This window comes from Brassica oleracea, chromosome C1 (assembly GCF_000695525.1).
Source record: "Brassica oleracea var. oleracea cultivar TO1000 chromosome C1, BOL, whole genome shotgun sequence".
Classification (NCBI taxonomy): Eukaryota; Viridiplantae; Streptophyta; class Magnoliopsida; order Brassicales; family Brassicaceae; genus Brassica; species Brassica oleracea.
Genome location: NC_027748.1, coordinates 16,566,895 through 16,582,286, shown reverse-complemented (window position 1 = coordinate 16,582,286; position 15,392 = coordinate 16,566,895). Strand labels below are relative to the sequence as shown.

At 36.3% G+C, this 15,392-nt stretch overlaps 2 protein-coding genes across 2 annotated transcripts; one reads left to right on the top strand and one right to left on the bottom strand.

Moving 5' to 3' along the window:
* Positions 1 to 2,449: 2,449 nt before the first annotated feature.
* Positions 2,450 to 3,821, bottom strand: LOC106333241 (UDP-glycosyltransferase 84A3-like). Its single transcript, XM_013771711.1, has one exon. It carries the CDS (start codon positions 3,767 to 3,769, stop codon positions 2,528 to 2,530), a length of 1,242 nt encoding a protein of 413 aa, XP_013627165.1. The 5' UTR covers positions 3,770 to 3,821; the 3' UTR covers positions 2,450 to 2,527.
* Positions 3,822 to 9,134: 5,313 nt separating this feature from the next.
* On the top strand, positions 9,135 to 14,366 carry LOC106311032 (WD repeat-containing protein 3). The gene is made up of 12 exons (XM_013748265.1): positions 9,135 to 9,444; positions 9,715 to 9,930; positions 10,034 to 11,140; positions 11,419 to 11,541; positions 11,716 to 11,897; positions 12,047 to 12,278; positions 12,534 to 12,743; positions 12,937 to 13,065; positions 13,311 to 13,379; positions 13,631 to 13,753; positions 13,842 to 13,892; positions 13,982 to 14,366. Exons 1-12 carry the CDS (start codon positions 9,211 to 9,213, stop codon positions 14,153 to 14,155), a joined length of 2,850 nt encoding a protein of 949 aa, XP_013603719.1. The 5' UTR covers positions 9,135 to 9,210; the 3' UTR covers positions 14,156 to 14,366.
* Positions 14,367 to 15,392: the final 1,026 nt, after the last annotated feature.

Genomic DNA, 15,392 nt, shown 5'->3' with positions numbered 1-15,392 from the left:
GTTTAGGGTTTAGGGTTAATTTTTTAGGGTTTAGAGTTTACTTTTTAGGGTTTAGGGTTTAGGGTTTAGGGTTTAGGGTTTAGGGTTTACGGTTTAGAGTTGAAGGATTAGGGTTTAGAGTTGATATTTCGGGGTTTAGGATTTAGAGTTGATGTTTAGGGTTTAGAACGTATTTCAAAACGAAATAGGGTTTAGGATTGATGGTTTAGGGTTTAGAGTTGAGTTTTAGGGTTTAGGGTTTGAATTTCGAAATAGTATAATCCGAAAAAAAAGTAAAAGAAATATTTTTTATTTTTTATTTTTTTAGATTCTTAGATTTTTATTTATTTAAATATTTATTTATTATATATATAAAGAACAATGACATAAGAGTCTTTTGCCTTTTAACGAAGAAAATATTTTTGAAAATGTACATTTAGTGGTGGTAAAAATGAAAAGTGGTAGCATGAAAGTGGTAAACATGTAATTTTCCCATTATAAATAGAAATAAATAATTAAATATTAAACTGCAAACAAAATACCACATTATTTCATAAAATTATTCCAGTAATGCTCCATCTTTGGTTACACAAAAAAAATTTGGACAATAGTTTAGAGATTTAGGAGGTTCCGAAGAAAATTTACTAGACTATTAGTGTTGTTGTAATATTTAAATTTGTGTAATAATTATGTCTTCATGTATCTTTTTAAAATATTTTTTTATTAAATTTCTTTTGTAATATTATTGCTGTCTAATTCTAGTGTTAAAATATTATAAATCTTATTGTCATTTTTTATTTAATTTTATGTGTAAAATTTGAATTTATAAAAACAAATTTGAAATATTTAAAACGATAAATGAGAAAATATTTAAGAATCATAAATGTAATGTGTAATTAATTATAAGGACCAAAATGCTAATAAAAATATGAAATATGAAATTTCAAATTTGAAGTTTTAAAGTTTCTTTTTGGAGAAAAAAAAACTCTATATTTGAAGTTATAGAGTTTTTTTGGAGATGCTCTTAAAGCATCTCATCCGCGATATGGAGATCCTAAAAAGATTATTAATTTTTACCATTCCCAAAGAAACAAATGGGCATAATTAAATAATAGTTTAATGTAAAAGTTCAAGAGTGAAGACAAATCTAAACCCTTCAGTCCATCCCAAAATAGCAGTTAGTAATTTTATTAGAGAAGATTCAAAACAATAGGATGTTGAAATTCTTGACAACTTTGTGGCATCTAGATGTACGATTGATTAGAAGTTTGGCCATAAGCCGATTTTTACATCATGACTTTTATTGTTGAATTTTTGAAGAGTAGTATGTATACTATTAAATCATGATACTGCCAAACATATACTCAAGGCTGAAGATGATGTTGTCTGCACATTACCAAGTATTAAGCTCAAAACCTTTGCTTGAAAGATAAATTCTTCGTAAAAAAATCGTCATTTTTTATGGTAGTTAATCACAAGACATATAGTTGTCACAAAGAATTTAAATAGTCGTCATATGCAATGTGATAATGTTTGTCTAAGATGTAGGTAACCTGATGAGTCTGTAATTTATGCTTTCTTCGAATGTCCATCGACATTTCAAACGTGGGCTCTAGTAGCTACACCTTGAATATATTCTTTGTGTTTTAACATGTACACTAACATGGATTGTTTTTTTGGAGGAAGAATAGTATTAAAGATTCAGAAATAGACAGAGACCATTATCTATGGATATTTTGGTATTCTCAAAAGCACATAATGATAAACAATTCAGAGGAATAGAGAGAGACTCACCTGAGCTGAGACTAGAAGGAGAATGTGAAGCATGGTTCACGGCAAATCAACCAAGTATTGGTTTGACTCAAACACCTATAGTAACATCTAAGTCTTAAGCTTAGAAAATATATGTTCGGCAGATGGTTTTTGGATCTCTACATCGATTTTTAGTGGATGTGCATGTGTTTGGAAATATATATATATGAACAAACACAACTTATAGATACAAAAAAAGATCAAAGGTGGAGAGAATCCATATTACATTCGAAGTTAGAAGCGCTAGGCTGGGCAATGGAAATTATGTTGCATCATTCGACATGTCAATACTTTGGGACTGACTATACAAACGTGATACCAATGATAAAGAAATCCCAAACATGGCCGACTTTCTCGACTGAGTTAAAGGAGATACAAGAACTTCAGGCATAGCTGCTCGATCCTTTCATAGGTTTTTGTTTTGTTTTGTTGATTATTAAATTCCGATATGGTCACATAAACCACCTTAAGTTTGAGTAATATAACGATTTTTTGTTGTAAAAATAAACATAGTGTTGAAACAGAAGATTACACTTTTTAATGGAAAAAATACGTAGTTATTGATTTGTAGAACACGACGAAACACCATCTAACCTTCATTTGTGCATGCAACCAGCTTACAGGGGAAAGTGATGTAAAGATGAAAATAATGACACAATTACAACCATTATGATGAAATCAATGTGATTTTTTTCCAAATGCCAACGGTATAATAAGTGTTTCCCGGTATCTTCTCTCACCAGATGTTGGCAACCAACTTATCCACAAACTCTCCAAAATTTTTATCAGATGATCCACCATACTCCACAGTAGCCTCAGCCTCCTTCTTCCACCTCCGAGCATTTTCTCTCAGCTCCACCGCCTTCTCTCGAACCGTCGCTTCAAGTAGCTTCTCCGCCACAACCTCCCTTGAAACAATCTTCTCATCAGACTCTCCGCGGCCAAGTCTTACTCCTGTCTTGAACACATCAACCAAGTACACAGCATTTGTCACTTGATCTCCCCACTGCGGTAGACAAACAATGGGAACGCCAGAAGATAGAGCCTCTACGGTTGAGTTCCATCCGCAGTGACTTAGGAAGCAAGCAACCGCGGGATGAGCCAACACTCTCTCTTGTGCACACCATTCAACGATCATTCCTCCTTTCGAGTCAAGCCACTCCATGCACTGATTTACAGAGTCAGAGATGTCTCCCTTGATATCAGAGGTTATGGTTTTAGCCCTCATGAAAAGCGGTCCGATGGGATAAATGATGACTTCCGGGCATAGCTGAGACATGTGGTCGATGATGTCTCTTTCTAGTTCTTCAAAGGTGTCTATGAGAATAGAAAAGGTGTTTGGAAGTCGTTTGATTTGTTGTAAAATGTGGTCTGTGAAAATGGAGAATCGACAGGAAGGGTGAAGAAAGCTTGGGATCTCGTCATGCTTCAACACTAATGGCATGAAGGGGACTTCAACGTCGATCTCTGGTTCTGTTTCGGTCGGAAACTTAGCCAACTGGTGCTGGTAATAATAATAAGCCGCAAGGCAAGCGAAAGACTGGACCCAAAGAACAGCCGAAGGGATTTGAAGCTCAGCAGCCACGTCACATACCCACGGCACAAAAGCGTTGTTTATTAGACACCTTACGGGTTGCTTCATTTCCTCGTATCTCTTGATGAGTTTCTTGATCTCTCGTTTTCCGGCAACTTCAAGATCTGTGAATAGTAAACCAGATTTCTGTTTGTTCTCTAAGTCGTCGAGAGTAAACCCATCGTCAAAGAACTCGAACCGGAGGAAACCTAAACCGACGGGTTTAAGCAAGCCGTCTTGAATCTCGTTGGCTTGACGCATCTTCTTGCCAAGTGGCTCCTCCGTGGTGACAAAAGTGACTAGTAAGCCTTTAGAAGCTATGAGCTTTCCCAGACGAAGAAGAGGGTTTATGTGACCTTGTGATGGGAATGAGACGAGCATCACATGAGTCAGCGACGATTCCATCTCTACTTTTCTTGATGATAACAACAACAAGACTGCTAAATCTTTTTCACCCTCTCTAACTTGGTCACCCCTTTTATAATAGTGTGATTAGGGTCGGCATGGATGTTAGATAATTCACTGCCTGGAGTTTTGGAAAAACAAAATTAAATAAACAGTTTTTAAGACATGTGGGAGATTATCTCTTTTTTTTTTTAAGTTGGGACGTAAATAATATACAGAAGAAGACGACAAAATAATTAGGAGAGAAAAAATGTCAAAAGAAATAAGAAAGGATTTGAACTGATCACCAACTTTATAAAATAAATAAACCACGAGTTTAGCTTCTTCATTATCACGCAATTGTATATATTAAGAAGTCTTCTATATTTTGTAGGTTATTACTGAATATCTATATGTTTAAGAGATTTTTATCGACGAATCCATTTCAAATCAAATTATTAATCAGCGAAATGTACGGATTTGATCTGTTTTTTTTTGTAACAATTTGATCTGTTCAAACTCAACTGCTTTAGTTGCGTGGTCCCAACTCCCAAGTACAAGAGCACTTCCATCCACGACAGAGATTTTCCAAAATACTAACTAAAATGAAAATTCATAAATTTATAATTAATACGTGAAATGTACGGATTTGATCTGTTCTTTTTTATTTGTAACAATTTGATCTGTTCAACTCAACTGCTTTAATTGCGTGATCCCACGTACTTATTCCATCAGAGTACTTCCATCCACGACAAGATTTTCGAAAATCCTTTATATACTACTAAAGCACAAATTACATGACCAATAAAATTCTAACATGGCATATTTAAAAAAAAAATAAAGAAAAAGACAAATGCGGAAACCCATGATCTCACTATCTTTAAAACTACTAATGTTTAAAAGTTTCGTCCATTAACTGATTGCAATATATTTACTTCACCTCTACTTAAATTCTTTGCCACAGTTCCATTGATTCTCTCTCAAATTAATGGTTTCAATGAAATGAGAAAAACAAAGCACAAATTTGCTATAGATTGTTAGGCAGAACGTACTTAAAATCAAGGTTAGTGAAACTGATACGCCCAACTCTTCATGCTCAAAGTTGGCATAACTTTTTTTTTTTTTTTTGGTCTTTTAACTTACATATGTTTATTTCTTTTTTGTTTTTCATATTGGCAAAAATTACATACTACATGGTGAAAAAGGTAAACATAAACAAATTAGGTCATCAATAACTTTTTCAAAAAGGTAAACATAAACAAATTAGGTCATCAATAACTTTTTCAAAATGGACTAATTTCCAAGCCTCGATTTCCTGAATTTGTTTTATTTGTTATGGTGATAGTTCAGGGAAGAAGAAATATAGTCTCACCTTAAAGTAACGTGCAAATGGAGTCTAAAAAACTCGGTGGTAGAGAAAACAAGAAATATTCCTTTTTTTTATGTGTTTATAATCTTACAGAAATGTGATGATATTATTTTTGTTTACTTTTGAATCAAAATATATACACTTTTGCTTTATATTTCTTATTTGTAGATGATTGGAAACAAAAAAAGGTCAGTTAGAGAATTATTTTTTTTGCAATCTTCAAGAGAGAGAGAGAAAATATTTTCTCTAGAGTCTCTCCCAATCCTCCGCCGTCAAACCCTATTTCCATTCTTCAGTAAGCTCTTTCTCGCGGTGGTCGCTGAAGCTTCGTCTCCGGTCACCGCGGGGCTCGTACTCCGGTTTAAACGCTCCGCCTTAACCCCTTGCCTCCTCTTCTCGTCTCTCCTCCTTTTCTGGTGCGTCTGGGTTTGCTGGATCTTCTCCATCAAATCAAACTGAAATCAAAGGTGTCTTTGGTCTCTCTGGAACACCAACGAGGCTTGGCTAGTCGGGGTAAGCTGTGGGTGCCTTGAATATACCTTTAGTCACCGATTGCGCTTGGATCTGGGTCAGATCTGAGATCTGAGATTCACCGGAATGTACGACGCGTCGCCGCCGTCACCGCTTCTGTCTCACCGTCTCACTCCAGTCGGTCTCCTCTTCTGTGTAGCTCCAAGGTTTTTATAGAGCTTCTCCTCTCTGTTTAGAGTGAAAGGTGGCTGAGAGGCACACCACCGAGAACCTCTCTTCCATAGTTCGAAAGACAGCAACCATGGCATATCTATGGTGGTCGATTGGCTTCTTCTTACTGCTTTCGGCGTCGATCTAGGATTTTGAGGCTAACCCTCTATGTCAGTGCCTCTTGCTTTCGAGGAGGACCTATCAGATGCTGCATAAGTCGTCTGTTCAAGGAGTGTCACTGCTTCTTCTGTCCTTCAATTCCCTTCTTCCAAAGCTCCAGCGAATTGCTTTATGTAACTGATGTGCCGTGGGCTAGCGCACCGGACAAAACAGGCATGCATGGCTTGATCATGGAAAGCAGTAAAGATATATGTTCATTGTTTGACTCATATCTTCCAAACCACGAGGATTCTACGCATGAAATCACTTGGAGAATGTTCTCAACTCAATTACGAGCTCCTTGAAGAAGAATCAGATCAAACGGAGTTCATATGTGATAGTTATGCTATTTACAAATCAGGTGATCTTCAGTTCTCGCGAATTCAGACCACCCGAGAAGCTCGAAATGGCTAACCTTCTTTCTGATGAACCAACGGTCAATTCAATCATGACAAAGGTTATTATTCATGTTCTAAATGTTCAAGAAAGCATTGGGCTTGATGGTTTTCAAAAAGATTCAAAAACGAACTTGTTTGGGCCAAATGGAGAAACCGATAAATATTGGCTAAGGGAAAAGATGGATTTCGACCAGGCCTCAAAGGGACATGTCTTGGCCCATATCAGGAGTATATTCTTCACCTTTCAAAGTCTTGGTCGTGGCTATATGAAGAGGTAGTCCAAGTTTCAGTCAAAGACTTTATTTAGTCAAGTCTTTGTTTTTATTTCCAATGTCTTGTTTTTAGCACATTTTTCTTTGGATCTCTACAACTTTTAATCCTATAAATTAGGCCTTAGAGCCACGAAATAAAACAGATTGTTTTTCCTTTTCTATGAGTTTCTCTCATTGTTCTTTGTTTAGAACACTTCTTAGTTTCTTGGTGAGGTTATCTCCAAGTTTCGAACCTTCTTTTGTTGGACCGGTGCGTCACATCCTGCAACGATCGAAGTCTGGTAGTATCTTTGGGCTATTCCACAACCCTTAGTGTCATCCCTCGATCCATCAGTTCTCAATCCCCTCGGATCTGAGTTCATATCAACCATACCGAAAGAGTGATCCTTATTTTGGTCGTATCAGTAACCTTGTTGTCTCCACCGCATCTTATGTGTCGCGTAGCCGGATGAGGAGCTGAAATGACCGACTACGCTTGACCGTAACTTGTCCTTCACTTTCAGCGGAGTTGATACGGGCCAACATTTTTGTCGTCTGCTGCGATAGCTTGGGTTTTGTTTCGTCGGCGTCCTCCTCCAGTGGAGCTCCGGGGTGTGGGCCTGACGCTCCGTCGATGCCTGCTTGGAGCCACTTCGGTGAGTGTTCGATTAAACTTGCCTTCATGCTATTCTCTTGCTTTCTGATCAGTTCTCCAGAGCAAGAAGCGCTTAGGATTGGGAGCTTAGTTTGCTGTCTTTTGTCCTTCAATGTTTATTAACTTCAAGCACCAATGTCGGAAGGCTTGGACTTAATCACCTAGGTTTTTTTGGGTTTTTTTAAACTTTTTGCGGCCCTCAAAATCCTGATAATCTGAGAAGCAGATCTTGGTTTCAATTGTATTGTAACCAACTTTCATTATGTTTAATGATATTTACAAGTTAGCAAAAAAAAAAAAAGGCCAGTAAGTATAGCATTGAAAACATATGCATAAGATAAGAAGGGGAAAACCATAAAAGATATTATTATCAGTTATGTTATACTTGTGCTACATATATGTTTTCACTCAGTTTGACTTTTCATATGTAATGATTTGTCTTTGGTTTGGGAAAATAGATTAATAGTTGACATTTACGTTGTGTTCATATTGGACTGTTTTAAGATATACAGAACAATTTTAAATTTTCTTTTCAAGTATACCAATAAATATATCCCTAAAATCTATTTTTATTGTAATTTTTTTTTTGGATCAACTATATTAGTGTCCGTGGTTAGGACGGGAGATAATACTTGTACTAACTAAAATGAAAATTCATAAATCTATATTATTATAACCGAAATACATTTTGGTACTGTTTGGAAACATGAATAACAGTATAAATGAAAATTGTTTGAAAACATGGAAAACAATATAAAAAAGAAACATAATGTCATTTTAGTAATTTAATTAATATAATTACATTAATTATCTTTCCATATTTCACTCAATTCAACATTTTCATTAATTATATTACCATAATAATACATATTTTTATTTATTAGTTAATCAACATTAATTTTGTGCCAATTATAAAATAAAAAAAAAATTAAATAACTGAGTTTTGCATATGATTAAACGTTCGGTTTAGCTTTTTTTACCAATTTTTTTTAATTCTAGTTTCAGTCGGTGGAATATAGGCAAAAACATAATTCAAAGACATGTTTTTGTGAATAAAATAATAATTTCAATCAAAATAATAAAAATATATTACATTTATTGTCACTTAATTTTTCACTCTATATAATTATTTTACTAAATAAAAAACTCTTTTTATTTCACTTAATTTAGCCAAACACGTAGAAATAGTCATTTTTATTAGTTTATAAAATCAATTAGCATGAGCATTGACTATCCATTTAGGTACGAGTTATTCTTTTCGGGTATTATTTTTTGTTTTGAAATTAAACACCGCTTGAATATTATAAATTTATGTGTGAGTTTTGAGTTGGGTCCTTCTCGGTCTGGATGAATTCGTTTTTGATGTATAAGAACCTAAAAAAACCTAAATAATAAATGTATCTGAAATATGTTCGGATATTTATACCAAAAATAACCATATTATCTGATTCGGACTAGGTCTTTTTGAATACAATTAGTTATATTACGACACACCTAAAATATATAATACTAGTTATGAAAAACAAATATCAATGTATAAAAATGTAAGAACTAATGTCCGCGCAGTTCGATCTCTAGTTTTTAATTGATATACGTATTTCAATTTTTAAAATGTACACAAATTAATTGATTATTATATTTTATATCAATAATCATTATTATGTATGTTTTGGATTTTCATATATATCAGAAAAACTTACAAGAAATTATTGGCAAAACTTTTCTTCCGCTGCAAAACGTTAAGAAGATTAGAAGAAAACAACGGGGTCCAAATTGAAATAACAAAAAGTCAGGGATCTATACTGCAATTTAGTAAACTATAACAATTTGCTAAAGAGTTAGAAGTGAGCTCGCCTCTCTCCCAAAACCCTAATTAAAACCCCAACGATCGAAAGCTCAACGCAAGTAGCAGACAGACGGAGACGGCCAGAAACAAAAAGCTCTGAACAATGGTGAAGGCTTACCTAAGATATGAGCAAGCTTCTTCCTTTGGCGTCATAACGTCTCTGGAGTCTAACATCTCTTACGATTCCACGGGGAAGCATGTGCTTGCTCCGGCGCTCGAAAAGGTCGGAATCTGGCACGTTCGCCAAGGAATCTGCACCAAAACCCTAGTTCCTTCCTCCTCTCGCGTCGGAAAATCCCTTGCCGTTACCTCTATCGCCTCCTCTGCCTCTACTTCGGTACTTTACATTCCTCTCCTTTACATGTATTTGGTAGCTGTATAGCTTGATAGAAGCCAGAAAGGCAGATACTTTAACGTGTTTGTTTGCTCTTTGAGTCTAAAGATGCAGACTTTAGGCAACTACATTAGAAAGCATGAACCTTTTGATTAGAAAGCATGAACCTTTTTGTGTGGGTTGTTGTTGAATTTGTTCTCGTTCTGATTGTGTAAGTAAATGTTTTTTTTTATTTTCCTTGGAAAAATGAACTAAGTAAAGAGGAATGTGTAGGTTGCAGTTGGGTATGCAGATGGGAGTATAAGGATATGGGATTCTGAGAAAGGGACATGTGAGACTACTCTTAATGGCCATAAGGGTGCTGTGACTGCCCTGCGGTACAACAAGGCTGGTTCTATGTTTGCATCTGGAAGTAAAGACAACGATGTTATCTTGTGGGATGTTGTCGGTGAAACTGGGCTTTTCCGTCTCCGTGGTCACCGTGATCAGGTTAGTGTTGGGCTAGTTTTGGAGTTCCATCATTTAGTTCTGGCTGTTGGTTACTTTTCTCTTTGTTTTCTTATTTGACACCACTCGTTTGTTTCTGGTGTAGGTGACCGATCTTGTATTCTTGGATGATGGAAAGAAACTTGTTACTGCATCCAAGGACAAATTCTTGAGAGTCTGGGATCTTGAGACCCAACACTGTATGCAGATAATCAGTGGTCATCACACTGAAGTCTGGTCTGTGGATGTTGATCCAGAGGAAAAGTATCTCGTCACTGGTTCTGCTGATCAAGAACTAAGGTTTTATGCTGTTAAACAAAACATGCCACATGTATCGGTGGTGTCAGATTCAAATGCAAATGGAGTTGATGCCAGTGGAGATCACTTGACCGAGAATAAATGGGAAGTTTTGATACCGTTTGGGGAGATCCAGAGACAAACCAAGGATAGAGTTGCGAGTGTGAGGTTCAGTAACTCAGGAAGTCTGTTGGCTTGTCAAATGGCAGGGAAAACCATCGAAATATTCCAGGTATTGGATGAAACGGAGGCGAAGCGGAAAGCCAAGCGTAGGCTTCGCAGGAAAGAGAAAAAAACTTCCAAAGAAGGGGTTGAAAACGGAGATGCAAGTAATGAAACTGAGAAAGCTGATACTGTTACTACTCCTACTGTCCCTGACGTTTTTAAGCTCTTGCAAGTCATCAGAGCTGGAAGAAAAATAAGCTCTTTCTCTTTCTGTCCGATTACTCCAAAAGATTCCTTGGCGACATTGGCGTTGTCTTTGAACAATAACTCACTGGAGTTCTATACGCTAAAGAGCAGTGAGAATGAGAAAACTGCTACCATTGAGCACCAAGGACATCGATCTGATGTGAGGAGTGTAGCCCTCAGTGCCGACAACACTCTTCTGATGTCAACCAGTCACAGTGAGGTGAAAATTTGGAATCCAAGTACAGGTTCCTGTCTCCGGACCATCGATTCTGGATATGGAATCTGCAGTTTGATTGTCCCTAAAAGTAAGTACGGTATTGTTGGAACGAAGAGTGGGGTACTAGAGATCATTGATATAGGGAGTGCTACAAAAGTGGAAGATGTTGAAGCACATGGTGGAACTATTTGGTCAATTGCACCCATTCCCGATGATACTGGGTTCGTCACTGTGAGTGCAGATCATGAAGTCAAATTCTGGGAATACCAAGTCAAAAAAGCTGGCCAAGTGAGTTTTTCTGACCTTTCTTATGTTTCATTTATACTTTATATTCGAAGTCAGGGATGCAATTTGTTATTTTGTTCAAGGATACTTTATTTTTCCATACTACGTGGTTGGTTCTATTGTCCTTTAAAGTGGTTTCACGTGTTTCTTCTCTTCGTGTCCTGATTAATTTGCCTTTTTTTTATTCACTTTTATATAAACAAAAGTGTGAATGAGCTGATGATAGGTTATGTCAGTTGTATTACTTATATGGCATAATATAACGTTAAATGACCTTGTAGAAAGCCAAGCAACTCACGGTTTCAAATGTGAGATCTATGAAGATGAATGATGATGTACTTGCTGTTGCCATCAGTCCTGATGCTAAGCATATTGCAGTTGCGCTGTTAGATTCCACGGTGAAGGTATGCATATCTTTTGTATCTTGATAATACATATATAAACTGTCTAAGGTCCAGTTCGTTAAATCTTTGCCATATAATAAAAAAGCGTTGATATAATCACTCTCATCATTATTTTAGCGTTTTTTTTAATTGTGTTGGGCTAATACCAACTTCCTTTGCTCCTATCTTTTTCAGGTTTTCTATGTGGATTCCTTAAAATTCTTCCTCTCCTTATATGGGCACAAGTTGCCTGTCATGTGCATTGACATTTCATCCGATGGAGCGTTGATTGTGACTGGTTCTCAGGACAAGAATATCAAAATTTGGGGACTCGATTTCGGTGATTGTCACAAGTCCATCTTTGCTCACGATGACAGGTACTTCCCTTAAGTCTTACCAAATTCCTCAGAATGGCACAAAAAAATTTCTCGACTATGTATATTTTAGTTTTAGTCTTCGAGAAATTTTGTCTAGTAAATAAATGAATGGAAACATGCTTTGCTGACATGCAACTCTTGTTTTACAGTGTTATGGGTGTGAAATTTGTTCGCAATACACATTACATGTTCAGCATTGGGAAAGACCGACTAGTGAAATATTGGGATGCAGACAAGTTTGAGCTGTTGCTAACGCTTGGTGGACATCACGCAGAGATTTGGTGCTTCGCTGTCAGCAATCGTGGTGATTTTCTTGTCACAGGATCTCATGACCGCTCCATGCGGCGCTGGGACCGTACTGAAGAACCCTTCTTCCTCGAGGTAATGTCATGCTGCTTGAAGTTGGTCCTGTAGATCTTTTATGAAGAGTCAGAGTCAGAAATATGATAGATGCAGAAAGGAACCACATGTGAAATTCGAGCAATACTTAACTACACGAATAAGTTTTTTTTTTAACTCCATATTGGTTGTAAAAGAGTGACTTGGTAGCAGGACTTACATATAGATGTTAACATTCTGATGAGTTTTCTAGATGACTTTGGCCCATCGTTTTTTTACTTTGCTGTAAATTCTCAGGAGGAGAAGGAAAAGAGGTTGGATGAGCTATTTGAGTCTGAGATCGATAACGCAGCAGAGAACAGGCATGGATCTGAGGAGGAAATTACAGAAGAAGGTGTTGCAGGTTTAGCTAAGAAGACCACAGTAGACGTCCTATCAGCTGCTGATTCAATCATAGAAGCTCTTGAACTAGCAGAAAATGAAAAGAACCGTATTGCTGAATATGAGGTGAGAATTTTGAACTCGCATGTCGTACCTATGTAAGAAGTATATGTGCATCTCCCAGTTTTTTCCGAATAACTCTTGGGCTAAGAAATATATGTTCATCTCTTGATTGTAGCCTTTGCGTACTATATTATTTTGATTATATGCTGTTTTACCTTGTTTTATATATTTCGTTCTTGCATCATATGATTTTCAGGAGGAGAAAACAAGGGGAACGGTTCCTGATTTGGCTCCAAATGTTGTGATGCTCGGGCTCTCTCCGTCTGAGTTTGTTCTCAAAACCATCTCTAAAGAAAAAACAAACGATCTTGAACACATCTTACTGGTTAGTTTCTTTTCTCCCAAATTAAAAGAAAACCACTGGCCTTTCTGTGGGTTTTACAATTCTTGTTTAGAAACGTCCAGAAAAAAAAGCTAGTTACATGAATGCTTTCAATTTAAGATTTTTTGCTGATCAATGGCCCTTTCTTCTCTGTTTTTTTTTTTTTTTTTTTTTTTTTTTTTTTGGGAGAAAAAAAAACAAAAAAAAGATGAAAGCTAAAAAAAAAGAAGAATTTTTTTTGTGTGTAGCCTCTACCATTCTCAGATGCTTTAAAGCTTCTTTCCTACATGGAAAGCTGGAGTTTGATTCCTGAAAAGGTGATTCTCTATTTTTCATCAACAGCATCTCTCAATGTATCCGTTAAGATTCAATAAGTTTAGCTCTGAAGGGCTTGAATTATGAAAGCTTGACATAAGTCTGATAACATGCCCACTGGCAAATGGAGCTGCCTTATGTATGACTGTGTGTACATAGATAAGTTATACATATAGTTAGATCTCGCACTCTGATCCTTGTCATCAAAGCTTATTTTTTGGTTCTGAAACTGTTGATGTGAAATCAATGCCAGGTAGAACTAGTTTGCAGGATTGCAACGATTGTGTTACAGACACATCACAATCAGTTGGTAACGACTCCAGCTGCACGACCAATATTAAGTGTTCTCAGGGATATTCTTCACGCGAAAGTCAAGGTAAAATTTATCTCCTGACAATATATATATATATAAATAGAAGGAAGAAATATAGTGACCTAATAATATTTGAATCTTTTGTTACCAGGAATCCAAAGATACAATCGGTTACAATTTGGCGGCCATGGATCATCTCAAGGTAAAACTAACCACGTTTTAATTGTTTCATCCTGGTACGGTTTGCAACTCTTAAAGTCTGAGAAATTAAACAAGATTTATTTGTTACAGCAAATGATGGCATCAAGATCTGATGCTCCATTCAGAGACGCAAAGGCGAAGCTAATGGAGATAAGGTCACAGCAAGCGAAACGCATGGAGGCACGGTTGGATACGAAAACAGAGAGGAAAAGAAAGAAGAAACAAAAGAGATTAGAAGATGGCCATGGTCATGCTTGGGCCTGATTCATTCATTTGTCCACTGGTTTAAAGTTGAAGAAATTTTGCTGTAATGTTGTTGTTGCTAGATTTGATACTATCCAAAACTTCGCCTTCTTCTTTTGACGTTGCCAAAAAGCAAAATCTCAGTTTCTCTTTCGATTCCTTATATGATCATTTTGAATTTTGATACTTGGCTCCTATCTGACTCAAGACCCGAAATTAACGCGCTCTATATTTCTTTTTATGTTGATTGAAAATTGGAATAATTTTTTTGAAGTAAGAAAATAAAATCTACGTTATAATAGGACAGTTGTATCACTTCTGATGCGACACGTTAGCGATATATGGATCCCATTTTTAAAAAGTGCGGAAAAATGTCAAGTCTGTGACTCAAACTCGGGTTATTGAGATCTAAACAACAACATTTATACCATTAAGTTAAATGATACTTTGTACATTGATTACCGAAACTATAATATATTTATCAAGGATTTTTTATAGTGGATCCCACACATAACTGTAATGTTTCAATACTCACGTGTAACTTTGATCATCGAAACCTATTTAGTAAAATCCGCATTCTCGCCCAATAAAACTTATAAGTGGGCTAAATCTCTTTTGTATGTATCTAGGATTTTTTTAGTACTCTGTATCCACCGATAAACCAAAGCGTTACCCTTTTAGCTTATCAAAAAAAATTCTGAAACTTTTCATCTTCACCTTTCTATATCTCCAACGATCAGTTATGGTACCGTTTCACCTCTGAAACGATCCGTCTTAGTATATATAATTCCTCAAACAAACTTTGAGACTCATATCTCTTATTAAACTACTCCTAAATTGAACTGTCACAGCTTTTAGCCAACCTTCGAAAATGTCAGCCTCCAGTGTTGTTGTTGCTTAATCGGTCGTTGTCCCCGCCACCTTTCTCCGCCTAGAACATAATACCCAGGGAAAGGTATTGACAATTTGACTTTCTATGGAATACTATATACCATATTTGTTTAATCAATATTCAAGCTATCAGTTTTAATACTTTAAGCGTATGTTTCTCTGGGCAGAATTCCAAGATCCATGGTTCTATCCCAGTTCGTGTGAATCACTACCATCCATTGCTACGATAGGGGGTCGAACGTGAAAGTTGATTGATCGCTTTGAAGTTGTCCGATTAACTAATATGATGTAAACTATGTTCTGATGGGCTATAACGGAAAGTTATTTGGTTGCTAGGACTAACAGAGGCTGCAAGGCTGGGTACGTC